This window comes from Mobula hypostoma, chromosome 12 (assembly GCF_963921235.1).
Source record: "Mobula hypostoma chromosome 12, sMobHyp1.1, whole genome shotgun sequence".
In the NCBI taxonomy this organism is placed as follows: Eukaryota; Metazoa; Chordata; class Chondrichthyes; order Myliobatiformes; family Myliobatidae; genus Mobula; species Mobula hypostoma.
In genome coordinates, this window is record NC_086108.1 from 2,665,612 (window position 1) to 2,678,041 (window position 12,430).

Below are 12,430 nucleotides of genomic sequence, written 5' to 3' on the forward strand. Positions count from 1 at the left end.
GTGAACAGAATTAGGCCATTTGGCCCATTGAGTCTGCCCCGCTGACTTATTATTATCCCTCTCAACCCCACAGTCCTGCCTTCACCTCACAATCTTTGACACCCTGGCTAACGAAGAATCTATCAAACTTTGCTTTAAATTTAAATACACTCAATTCCTTGTCTGTGGTGATAAATGCCACAGATTCACCATCCTGGCTAAAAGAATTCCTCCTCATCTCCATTCTAAATGGATGTCCCTCTATTCTGAGGCTGAGCCCTCTGGTCATAGACTCCCCCACCATAGGAACATTAATCTACGTTTCACTCTGTCAAGGCCTTTCAATATGCAATAGGTTTCAATGAGAACAACCCCCCCAATTCTTCTAAACTCCAGTGAGTACAGGCCCAGAGCCATCAAATGCTCCGCATCCATTAATCCCTTCATTTCTGTAATAATTCTCATGAACCTCTACTGAGCTCTCCAATGCCAGTACATCTCTTCTTAGAAAAGTTGCCTAAAACTGCTCACAATACTCTAAGGGTGGTCTGACCAATGTCTTATAAAGCCTCAACATTACATCTTTGCTTTTATATTCTAGTCCACTTGAAATGCATGCTAACCTCACAATTACCTTCCCCACCACTGACTCAACCTGCAAGTTAACCTTTAGGGAATCCTGCACAAAGTTCCTTTGCACCTCTGATGTTTGAATTTTCTCCCCATTTAGAAAACTGTCCACTCCTTTATTCCTTCTAGTAAATTGCATGACCATATGCTTCCCTACACTGTATTCTTTCCCATTCTCCCAATCTGTCCAGGTCCTTCTGCAGACTCTCTGCTTCTTTAACACTACCTGCCCCTTCACCTATCTTCATATTAACTACAAACTTGGCCACAAAGTCATCAGTTCCTTCATTTAAATCATTGACCTATAACGTAGAAAGAAGTGGTCCCAACATGGCAGAACATCACTAGTCGGGGCAGCCAGCTGGAAAAGGCCCCTTCATTCCCCCTCTTAGTTTCCTGCTAATCAGCTAATCTTCTATCCGTCTTAGTATATTTCCTGTAATACCATGGGCTCTTAACTTGTTAAGCAGCCTCATGTGCAGCATTTTGTCGAATGCCTTCTGAAAACCCACATAAACAACACACTGACTCGCCTTTCTCTATCCTGCCTGTTATTTCCTCAAATAATCCAGTAGATTTGTCAGGCAAGATTTCCCCTTAAGGAAACCATGCTGACTTTGGCCTATTTTATCATGTGCTCCAAGTACCCTGAAACCTCAGCCATGATTGCCTGATCCTGCCTTTAGAATACTTATTCACCTTTGGGATATTTCTGTCCTACGCCCTCCAAATTGACCCCTGAAGCTCCAGCCATTGCTATTCTACCGCCATCCCTGCTAGTATCCACTTTCAGTCAATTTTGGCCAGCTCCTCCCTCATACCTCTGTAATGCCCTTTCTCCACCATAATACTGATACATCTGACTTTAGCTTCTCCTCAAATTGCAGTCGAATTCTATCATATTATGATCACTGCCTCCTAATGGTTCTTTTACCTTGAGCTTCCTAATTAATTATGCAATGCTCAATCCAGAATTGCCTTTCCCCAAGTGGGCTGGACCACAAGCTGCTCTAAAAAGCTACATCATAGGCATTCTACAACTTCCCTCTCTTGGGATCCAGCATCAATCTGATTTTCCCAGTTTACTTGCATATTGAAATTTCTGTCCATGATTATTGTAACATTGCCCTTTTGACAAGTCTTTTCTATCTCCCATTGTAATTTGTAGCCCTCATCCTTTCTACTGTTCAGAGGCCTGTATATAACTCCCATCAAGGTCTTTTTATCCTTGCAGTTTCTTTACTCTACTCAAAAGAATTCTACATCTTTCAATCCTACATCTTTCAAAGTGGTCAAGCCCGTTTGGGGAAAGCCAGTTCTAGATTCCTCCAGCATTTGTGTTTGGGATATCCTGACAGTTGTAAAGATGAATTTAGTCTGGAAGTTTAGTATTGATAATAAGGAGCTGGAAGGGTTAACGTATGAGGAGTGTTTGGTGGCTCTGGTCCTGTACTCACTGTTTTAGAGGAATGTGGGGGAGCTCATTGAGAACTATCGAATGCTGAAAACCCTCAATAGAGTGGATGTGGAGAGGATGTTTCCTATAGTGGGGGAGTCTAGGACCAGAGGACACAGATAGAGTGGATGTGGAGAGGATGTTTCCTGTAGTGCGGGAGTCTAGGACCAGAGGACACAGATAGAGTGGATGTGGAGAGGATGTTTCCTATAGTGGGGGAGTCTAGGACCAGAGGACACAGACAGAGTGGATGTGGAGAGGATGTTTCCTGTAGTGCGGGAGTCTAGGACCAGAGGACACAGATGGAGTGGATGTGGAGAGGATGTTTCCTATAGTGGGGGAGTCTAGGACCAGAGGGCACAGATAGAGTGGATGTGGAGAGGATGTTTCCTGTAGCCGGGGAGTCTAGGACCAGAGGACACAGATAGAGTGGATGTGGAGAGGATGTTTCCTATAGTGGGGGAGTCTAGGACCAGAGGGCACAGATAGAGTGGATGTGGAGAGGATGTTTCTTATAGTGGGGGAGTCTAGGACCAGAGGGCACAGATAAAGTGGATGTGGAGAGGATGTTTCCTATATTGGGGGAGTCTAGGACCAGAGGACACAGATAGAGTGGATGTGGAGAGGATGTTTCCTGTACTGGGGGAGTCTAGGACCAGAGGACACAGATAGAGTGGATGTGGAGAGGATGTTTCCTATAGTGGGGGAGTCTAGGACCAGAGGACACAGATAGAGTGGATGTGGAGAGGATGGTTCCTGTAGCCGGGGAGTCTAGGACCAGAGGACACAGATAGAGTGGATGTGGAGAGGATGTTTCCTATGGTGGGGGAGTCTAGGACCAGAGGACACAGATAGAGTGGATGTGGAGAGGATGTTTCCTGTACTGGGGGAGTCTAGGAGCAGAGGACACAGATAGAGTGGATGTGGAGAGGATGTTTCCTGTAGCGGGGGAGTCTAGGACCAGGGGGCACAGATAGAGTGGATGTGGAGAGGATGTTTCCTGTAGCGGGGGAGTCTAGGACCAGAGGACACAGATAGAGTGGATGTGGAGAGGATGTTTCCTGTAGTGGGAGAGTCTAGGACCAGAGGACACAGATAGAGTGGATGTGGAGAGGATGTTTCCTGTAGTGGGAGAGTCTAGGACCAGAGGACACAGATAGAGTGGATGAGGAGAGGATGTTTCCTATAGTGGGAGAGTCTAGGACCAGAGGACACAGATAGAGTGGATGAGGAGAGGATGTTTCCTATGGTGGGGGAGCCTAGGACCAGAGGACACAGCTTCAGAACAGAGAGACTTCAATTCAGAACAGGAATTTCTTTAGCCAGAGAGTAGTTAATCTGTGGAATTCATTGCACAGACAGCTGCAGTAACCAAGTTATTGGATATATTTGAAGCAGAGGTTGATAGTTTCTTGGTGAGTCAGGGTGTTAGGAGGCAGGGGAATGGAGTTGAGCAGGAACTTCGATCAGCCATGATGGAATGGTGAATTAGTTGATGATCCGAATGGCCTAATTCTGCTCCCATATCTTATGGTCTAAGTGTGATTAACTTGTGTTTGAACATTCTTGCTGAAGTGTTCACTGCGTTGGTAACGAGGAAGGGGGGCTTATTCACTTAAGTCTAACTTCTGGTTTGTTCTCTTGCAGTTTGCAAGACCAGGGTTGCACAGGGATCGAGTTCCCACAATGTGAGTAGTGGACCAAGACTGTGAACTCTGTACACTCAAAGCTGGATGCTTCAGGAAACCTTTCCCAGTCCTCCAGTTTCAAATGAGCCAAGTGCCTTCAGCCGACTTTAAGCCTTAAAACCCCCAAACAAAGAATTTCAAGATGGTGTCACAGATTCTCACAGACCAGGAGTCCATTCACTGGATCTTCACTCTTAGTTCCTCTTGACGCCTCCTATATTTGACTTGCTGCTCTCACCGACCCTTCAAGCAATCTGTTCCAAATAGCAACCTTTACCTCCTTCACCTATCACCTCCTAGCTAATAACTTTATTCCTCCCGCCACTCACCTGGTCTCGCTCATCACCTGCCAGCCTGCACTACCCCTCCCCTCACATTCGGCCTTCTTCCCCCTTCATTTCCAGCCCATTGAAGGGTTTCAGCCTGAAACACTGACTGTTTACTTCCTCCTCCAGCATTGTGTGTGTGTGTGTTGCTGTGGTAACCTATGTTCTTTGTTTGAAAAATTCCTTTCTCATCAACCTTGTCACAAGGAGGAGTTTCTTTAAAATTTAATCAAGATCCCTTGAGCTGATTATTGATTTTCTTTATTAATTTCCTTCTTTATTTAATCAATCCTCTCCTTGACTTGCTAAGCCTGCAAGGCCACCTGACACAATAAGCGCTGAAAGCCAGAGCAGTGTACACAGAATCCAGCAGCGTTACACCCATGTTACCAATTAGCCTATTGAGCAAGACCGATCACAAAGCACTCCAGCGGGTGATCAGGACAGCTCAGCACTTCACTGGAACTCAACTACCCGACCTGAAGCAACCTACAACCCTCAGTGCCTATGGCATGCTCATCACACCATCAAAGACCCATCCCATCCCATCCCAGACGCTGACTGTTCAACCTCCTGCCATCTGGTAGGAGAAACGTCTTAGCCAAGACAGTAAGGCTGAAATACAGCTTCTTGGGAAGAGCTGGTGAACGCAGCAGGCCAGGCAGCATCTATTGGAAGAGGTACGGTCGACGTTTCGGGCCGAGACGCTTCGTTAGGACTAACTGAAGGAGCTAGCTCTTCTTTCAGTTAGTCCTGACGAAGGGTCTCGACTGTACCTCTTCCTAGAGATGCTGCCTGGCCTGCTGCGTTCACCAGCAACTTTTATGTGTGTTGCTTGAAATTCCAGCATCTGCAGAATTCCTCGTGTTTGCGTCTTCCAAAGAGCTGTTGTGTGTTGAATAATGCTACACTCCGGCTTGCCAATTGCCTTGGAGTGTTATGGACTATCAAAGTCACTTGTTGCATGTAGATATGGGAAGTTTTAGAGAATTAAATCATGCCACATTCATTGTCAATATCTGTTTTACACAGACTGGAGTAGCACCACAATCTCGTTGTCTTGAACAATGACAATAAAGTTCTGTTCTATTCTACCTGGTACATCTTTGGACTGTGGGAGGAAACTGGAACACTTGGAGGAAACCCACATGATCACGGGGGAAGATACAAGCTCTTTATGATCACGAGGGAAGATACAAGCTCTTTACAGACAGCAACAGGAATTGAACCCAGTTCACTGGCACTGCAATGGTGTCACGCTAACAGCTACATTACCATGCTGCCCCAAAACCATCTCCCCATTGGGGAACTGAACCCCAGACTCCCTCGTGACAGGCAGGGATACTGACCACTGTATCAATGAGGAAGCGATTCCTGAAATGTGATAATGTGTCAGGAACATAGCAGAGATTCCTGAAATGTAATAATGTATTAGGAACATAGAAGAGTACAGAACAGGAACAAGCCATTCAGCCCACGATGTTGTGCTGAACCAGTTAGAAAGCAGATCAAAAAGCCCGCAAACACTAATCCCTCTTACCTACACTGTGTCCATATCCCCCCCCCATCTTCCTCACATCCATGTGCCTATCCAAACGTCTCTTAAAAGCCTCCAATGTATTTGCCTCTACCACCAGACCAGGCAGCGCATTCCAGGCATCCACCACTCTCTGAGTAAAAAAACTTACCCCTCACATACCCCTTGAACCTACCCCCCTCACCCTCTGGTATAAATTGAGGGTGTATATCAGAAGAGGTACACCCTCAATGTACGTCCTCTGGTATTAGACATTTCTACCCTGGGAAACAGATACTGTCTGTCCACTCTATATCTGCCTCTCATAATCTCGTAAAACTCTTATCAGATCTCCCCTCAGCCTCCTGTGCTCCAGAGAAAACAACAAGTTTATCCAGCCCCTCATGATAACACATGCCCTCTAAACCAGGCAGCATCCTGGTAAACCTCTTCTGTACCCTCTCCAAAGCCTCACCATCATTCCTATAGTGGGTGATCAGAACTGTACACAATACTCCAGATGCGGCCTGATCAGAGTTTTATAAAGTCGCAGCATTAGCTCTTGATTTTTGAACTCAATGCTTATAGACTACAGCTTTTAAAGTTCTCATTTCCTGGGAAAATGACTCCATTCACCTTGTCTATAACCCTTTCATTCAATGCATGCCCTCTGGGTTAAGCACCCAAGGTTGAAAGAGTTGGCATGTAGAAGTGAGAAGGAGACAAGGTCCTGGAGCTCGGGAAAGCAGGGGCGGAAATGGACAGTTGACATTTTGGGTTGACCTCTCCAGCTGGCGTGAAGGAGATTCCTCCAGCATCTCGAGTGTTGCTCTGGATTACAGCATCTCGTGTCTCCATTATAGAAACAAGAGTTCCTTTTCTTCGCAGATGGCTCTCATCTTCAGTGAAGACGGTCTACAGGACATCAGTCTGCCCTGCGTGCTACAGAGTTTCATCAATCATAACGCTGTCCTCTATAAAATCTTTGTGGTTGGTCAGTCGCATTTTGTTGTGAAAAGACCATCCCTGAAGAATTTTGCCCTTGGTAAATCAGGTTAGTTTAACCAACAGGTCTGTGTGTGGGCCAAATCGGAGTCAGCATTTTTGTGCAGTACTGTATTTGTCAAAGTGGAGCAGAGAGTGAGTTTGTAAATCTGGCGGGGGCAAATAATGTTGGGAATGGCGAGCACTGTGGAAAGGGTGTGGGACAGGTGGCAGAGGGGGAGTGACTGGGTGGGGGGGGGGAGTAGCACGAGTACAGACACAGCCAGCCCTGAGACACCAGGCAGGGTCATTTGACTCCAAACAATTGGTTTATTGATCATTACAGAATGTCTCTCTGGTGCTTCCCTCTGCATTCCCCTTTTCCCAAACATGGTTCCCCTCTCCCTGCTCTCTCCCCACTCTCAGTTACAATAGAGACCCATATCAGCGTCAGGTTTACCATCACTCACACATGCCATGCTTTGTTTTACAGTGTAACACACAGAATTCCTACAGTACTATGCAAAGGCCTGAGGCTCCCTGGTGATATACACAGCGTGTGCTGAAGACTTGCACAGTACTCTGTGTCGTTAAATTTGCTTTTGGTGGCAGCAATGCAGTGCTATGTATAAAATACTCTGGAAATTGCAATAAAAAATATATTTTGAACATTTACATTAAATAAGTGCAAAAAGAGAACAAAAATAGTGAAGTAGTGTCCAAAGAACATAAGAAATAGGAGCAGGAGTCGGCCATCTGGCCCGTCGAGCCTGTTCCGTCATTCAATAAGATCATGGCTGATCTGAACATGGTCTCATCTCCACCTACCTGCCTTTTCTCCATAACCCCTAATTCCCCTACTATGCAAAAATCTATCCAATCTTGTCTTAAATATATTTACTGAGGTAGCCTCCACTGCCTCAGTGGGCAGAGAATTCCATAGATTCACCACTCTCTGGGAAACGCAGTTCCTCCTCATCTCCGTCCTAAATCTACTCCCCCGAATCTTGAGACTATGTCCCCTAGTTCTAGTCTCATCTACCAGTGGAAACAACTTTCCTGTCTCTATCTTATCTATCCCTTTCATAATTTTATATGTTTCTGTATGATCTCCTCTCACTCTTCTGAATTCCAGCGAGTACAGTCCCTGGCGACTCAATCTCTCCTCATCGTCTAACCCCTTCATCCCTGGAATCAACCTGGTGAACCTCCTCTGCACTGTCTCCAAAGCCAGTATATCCTTCCTCAAGTATGGAGACCAGAACTGCACACAGTACTCCAGGTGCGGCCTCACCATTACCCTGTATAGTTGCAGCATGACCTCCCTGCTCTTGAATTCAATCCCTCTAGCAATGAAGGCCAACATCCCGTTTGCCTTCTTAATAATCTGTTGTACCTGCAAACCATCCTTTTGTGACTCATGCACAAGCACTCCCAAGTCCCTCTGCACAGCAGTATGCTGCAATCTTTCACCATTTAAACAATAATCTGATCTTCCATTTTCCCTTCCAAAGTGGATGACCTCACATTTACCAACATTGTACTCCATCTGTCAGACCCTTGCCCACTCACTTAACCTCTCTGCAGACTCTCTGTATCCTCTGCACAATTTGCTTCTCCACTCAATTTGGTATCATCACCAAACTTGGGTGCACTGCACTCTTCCAGATCATTAAAGAATACCGTGACAGTTGCGGGCCATGGGTTGATTCATTGCCCGTTCAGGATCTGATGACAGGGGAAGAAGCTGTTGCTGAATCATTATGTGTGGGTCTTCAGGCTCGTGTACCCCTCCCCAATGGTAGCAATGAGAAGAGGGCACGTTCAAGAGGTGATTGCGGTTCCTTAATGAAGGATGCTGCCATTTTGAGACATTGCCTTTGGAAGATGCTGGGGAGTCTAGTGGACATAATGGAGCTGACTGAGTTTACAACTCTCTGTAGCTTTTTCCGATCCTGTGCAGTAGCCCACTCTCCCTCCCCGCTCCTCCTTACAGTAGTGATACAACCAGTTAGACTGCTCTCCACAATACATCTGTAGAAATATGCAAGAGTCTTTGGTGACATGAAGTAAGCTACAGCAAAATTTTATCAAAGTACATATGTTACTATATCCCACCTTGAGATTTATTGTTTCCAGACATTTACAGAAAAAATTTGAAGAAATACAATAGAATTTACAATAAAATTATCCATAAACAATGACTAACAAACAATGTGCAAGGGAAGGCAATTTGTACAAATTTAAAAATGCCAAGAACCTGAGTTTCGGAGTCTTTGAAAGTGAGTCTGTAGATTGTGGAGTCAATTCAGAGTTATAGTGAGTGAAGTTATCCACACTGGTTCAGGAGCTTGATGGTTGTGGGGTGATAACTGTTCCTGAACCTGGTAGTGTGGGACCTGAGGCTCATTGTGGTGAGTGAAGTTATCCACACTGGTTCAGGAGCCTGATGGTTGTGGGGTAATAACTGTTCCTGAACCTGGTGGTGTGGGACCTGAGGCTCATTGTGGTGAGTGAAGTTATCCACACTGGTTCAGGAGCTTGATGGTTGAGGGGTAATAACTGTTCCTGAACCTGGTGGTGTGGGACCTGAGGCTCATTGAGGTGAGTGAAGTTATCCACACTGGTTCAGGAGCCTGATGGTTGTAGGGTAATAACTGTTCCTGAACCTGGTGGTGTGGGACCTGAGGCTCATTGTGGTGAGTGAAGTTATCCACACTGGTTCAGGAGCTTGATGGTTGTGGGGTAATAACTGTTCTTGAACCTGGTGGTGTGGGACCTGAGCCTCATTGTGGTGAGTGAAGTTATCCACACTGGTTCAGGAGCCTGATGGTTGAGGGGTAATAACTGTTCCTGAACCTGGTGGTGTGGGACCTGAGGCTCATTGTGGTGAGTGAAGTTATCCACACTGGTTCAGGAGCCCGATGGTTGTGGGGTAATAACTGTTCCTGAACCTGGTGGTGTGGAACCCAAAGTTCCTGTACCTCCTGCACGATGGCAGTAGTGAGAAGAGAGCATGGCCTGGAAGATGGGGACCTTGACAATGGATGCTGCTTTCTTGTGGCAGCACTCCTTGTAAATGGTGGGGAGGGCTTTGCCTGTGATAGCCTGGGCCATATCCGCCATTTTTTTTTGTAGCCTTATCCATTCCTGGTCATTGGAGCTTCTATACTGGGCCATGATGCAATCATTTAGGTTACACTCCACTGCACTTTATAGAAGTTTGTCAAAGTTTTTGGTGACATGCCAAATCTACACAAACTTCTTAAAAAAAAATGGTAGAGGTGATGTTGTGCTGCCTTTGTGATGGCATTTCTGTGCTCTGGATTTCCAATGCCTGCAGAATCTCCTATGTGTGCATACAATCAGTGACCACTTCACTAGGGACAGCATGGTAGGGCGGTTGTTAGCACAATACTATTTTAGCTTGGAGCGTCAAAGTTCGGAGTTCAGTTCCGAGTTATATGTTAGAAGTTTGTATGAGCATGTGGTTTCCCCCGCGTGCTCCAGTTTCCTCCCACATTCCGAAGGTGTACTGGTTGGTAGGTTAATTGGTCATTGTAAATTATCCAGTGAAAAGCTGTGTTAAGTAGGTGGGTTGCTGGGAGTTGTGGTTCATTAGGCCGTAAGGGCCTGTTTTGTGTTGTATCTTTGAATAAATAAATATCTAGTCAGTAACTCAATGCGTAAAAGTGTGCCAACTTGGTCAAGAGGTTCAGCTGTTGTTCAGAAATATCAGAAGGGGGAAAGAGAAGTGATCTAAGTGACTTTGAAAGTGGAATGTTTGTTGGTGGGCTGGTTTGAGTACCTCAGAAACTGCTGAATCTTGACACACATTAGTGATAGACTCGTAGAAAAGTACAGCATAGAAACTGAACATTCACCCATCTAGTCCGTGCCGAACCATTTAAACTGTCTACTCAAATTGACTGGCACTGGAACCATAACACTCCGTACCCCTACCATTCATGTACCTATCCTAACTTCTCTTAAACGTTGAAGTCGAGCTCGCACGCTCCACTTGTGCTGGCAGCCCATTCCACACTCTCACCACCCTCCGAGTGAAGAAGTTCCCCTCATGTTCTCATTAAAGATTTCCCTTTCACTTTTAACACATCCCTCTGGTTGTAGTCCCACCCCAACCTCTTATCCATACCCCTCTTCATTTTGTATACCTCTATAAAATCTCCTCTCAGTCTTCTATGTTCCAAGGAATAAAGTCCTAACCTATTCAATCTTTCCTTGTAACTCAGGTCCTCCAGACCCAGCAACATCATCGTAGATTTTCTCTGTACTCTTTCAACCTTATTCACATCTTTCCTGTGGGTAGGTGACCAGAGCTACACACAATCCTTTACATCAGGGCCTCAGCAACATCCTGTACAACTTCAACATAACATCCCGTCTCCTGTACTCTTTCTCGAGACTTTCCACAGAATGGTGTGAACAACAAAATTACATCCGTTGAGCGCCAGTTCTGTGGGTGAAAACAGCTTGTTAATTAGAAGGGTCAGAGACTGGGCAAATTGATTCCAGCTGACAGTAACTCAAATAACCACGTGTTACAACAGTGGTGTGCAGAAGAGCATCTCTGAACGCTCCACACATCAAATCTTGAAGTGGACGGACTACAGCAGCAGAAAACCGCACCAAACCTCACTCCTGTGGCCACTTTGTTGGAAATACTCCTGTGCCGAATTGAATGGACATTGAGTGTTGGTGTCAGAGTGAGGAAGGAGGGATAGGTGGTGACTGAAGGGTGTACATGGTTCTCACTCTGCCTTTCATTCTCAGATAGGAAAACGATATTCTTTAATAGTCACGAAGTTTCGAAACCGGAATCTCGCTCTCACCTAACACAGGTAAGTGCACGAGGTGCAGGAGGGCAGGGTGTCAGATAAAAATGAATAAAACAGTGTCCTGATGCTCCACCCTCTGCTCACCAGCTTTCCCCTGGTTAATGTGAACCAAGCAGTGAGACCCTAACTGACACACAAAATGCTGGAGGAACTCAGCAGGCTAGGCACTGGGGCAGCATCTGTGGACGAGAACAAAAGACACCGAGACCCTCCACCAGGAATAGAACCAGAGATGAGAAGTCAGTGAGAAGGTGGGGGAGGGGAGGAGGAAGTACAAGGTGAGACTGGGAGAGGAGGAGGGGTGGTCAGAGTGAGAAGGTGGGGGAGGGGAGGAGGAAGTAGAAGGTGAGACTGGGAGAGGGGGAGGGGTGAGGTCAGAGTGAGAAGGTGGGGGAGGGGAGGAGGAAGTACAAGGTGAGACTGGGAGAGGGGGAGGGGTGAAGTCAGAGTGAGAAGGTGGGGGAGGGGAGGAGTAAGTACAAGGTGAGACTGGGAGAGGAGGAGGGGTGGTCAGAGTGAGAAGGTGGGGGAGGGGAGGAGGAAGTACAAGGTGAGACTGGGAGAGGGGGAGGGGTGAGGTCAGAGTGAGAAGGTGGGGGAGGGGAGGAGGAAGTACAAGGTGAGACTGGGAGAGGGGGAGGGGTGAGGTCAGAGTGAGAAGGTGGGGGAGGGGAGGAGGAAGTAGAAGGTGAGACTGGGAGAGGGGGAGGGGTGAGGTCAGAGTGAGAAGGTGGGGGAGGGGAGGAGGAAGTAGAAGGTGAGACTGGGAGAGGGGGAGGGGTGAGGTCAGAGTGAGAAGGTGGGGGAGGGTAGGAGGAAGTACAAGGTGAGACTGGGAGAGGGGGAGGGGTGAGGTCAGAGTGAGAAGAGGAGAAGGAGGAAGTACAAGGTGAGACTGGGAGAGGGGGAGGGGAGGAGGAAGTACAAGGTGAGACTGGGAGAGGGGGAGGGGTGAGGTCAGAGTGAGAAGGTGGGGGAGGGGAGGAGGAAGT

General features: G+C 46.7%; 1 protein-coding gene across 2 annotated transcripts in view; it reads left to right on the top strand.

Moving 5' to 3' along the window:
• The window catches only part of LOC134354565 (inositol-tetrakisphosphate 1-kinase-like), a 107,922-nt gene that overhangs the window by 63,800 nt on the left and 31,692 nt on the right, over positions 1-12,430 (top strand). For both annotated transcript variants that reach the window (XM_063063493.1, XM_063063492.1), the window contains 3 exons: positions 3,713-3,753; positions 6,484-6,649; positions 11,374-11,441. In XM_063063493.1, the coding sequence (XP_062919563.1) occupies positions 3,713-3,753; positions 6,484-6,649; positions 11,374-11,441 (275 nt within the window). The remainder of the gene's footprint in view (positions 1-3,712; positions 3,754-6,483; positions 6,650-11,373; positions 11,442-12,430) is intronic.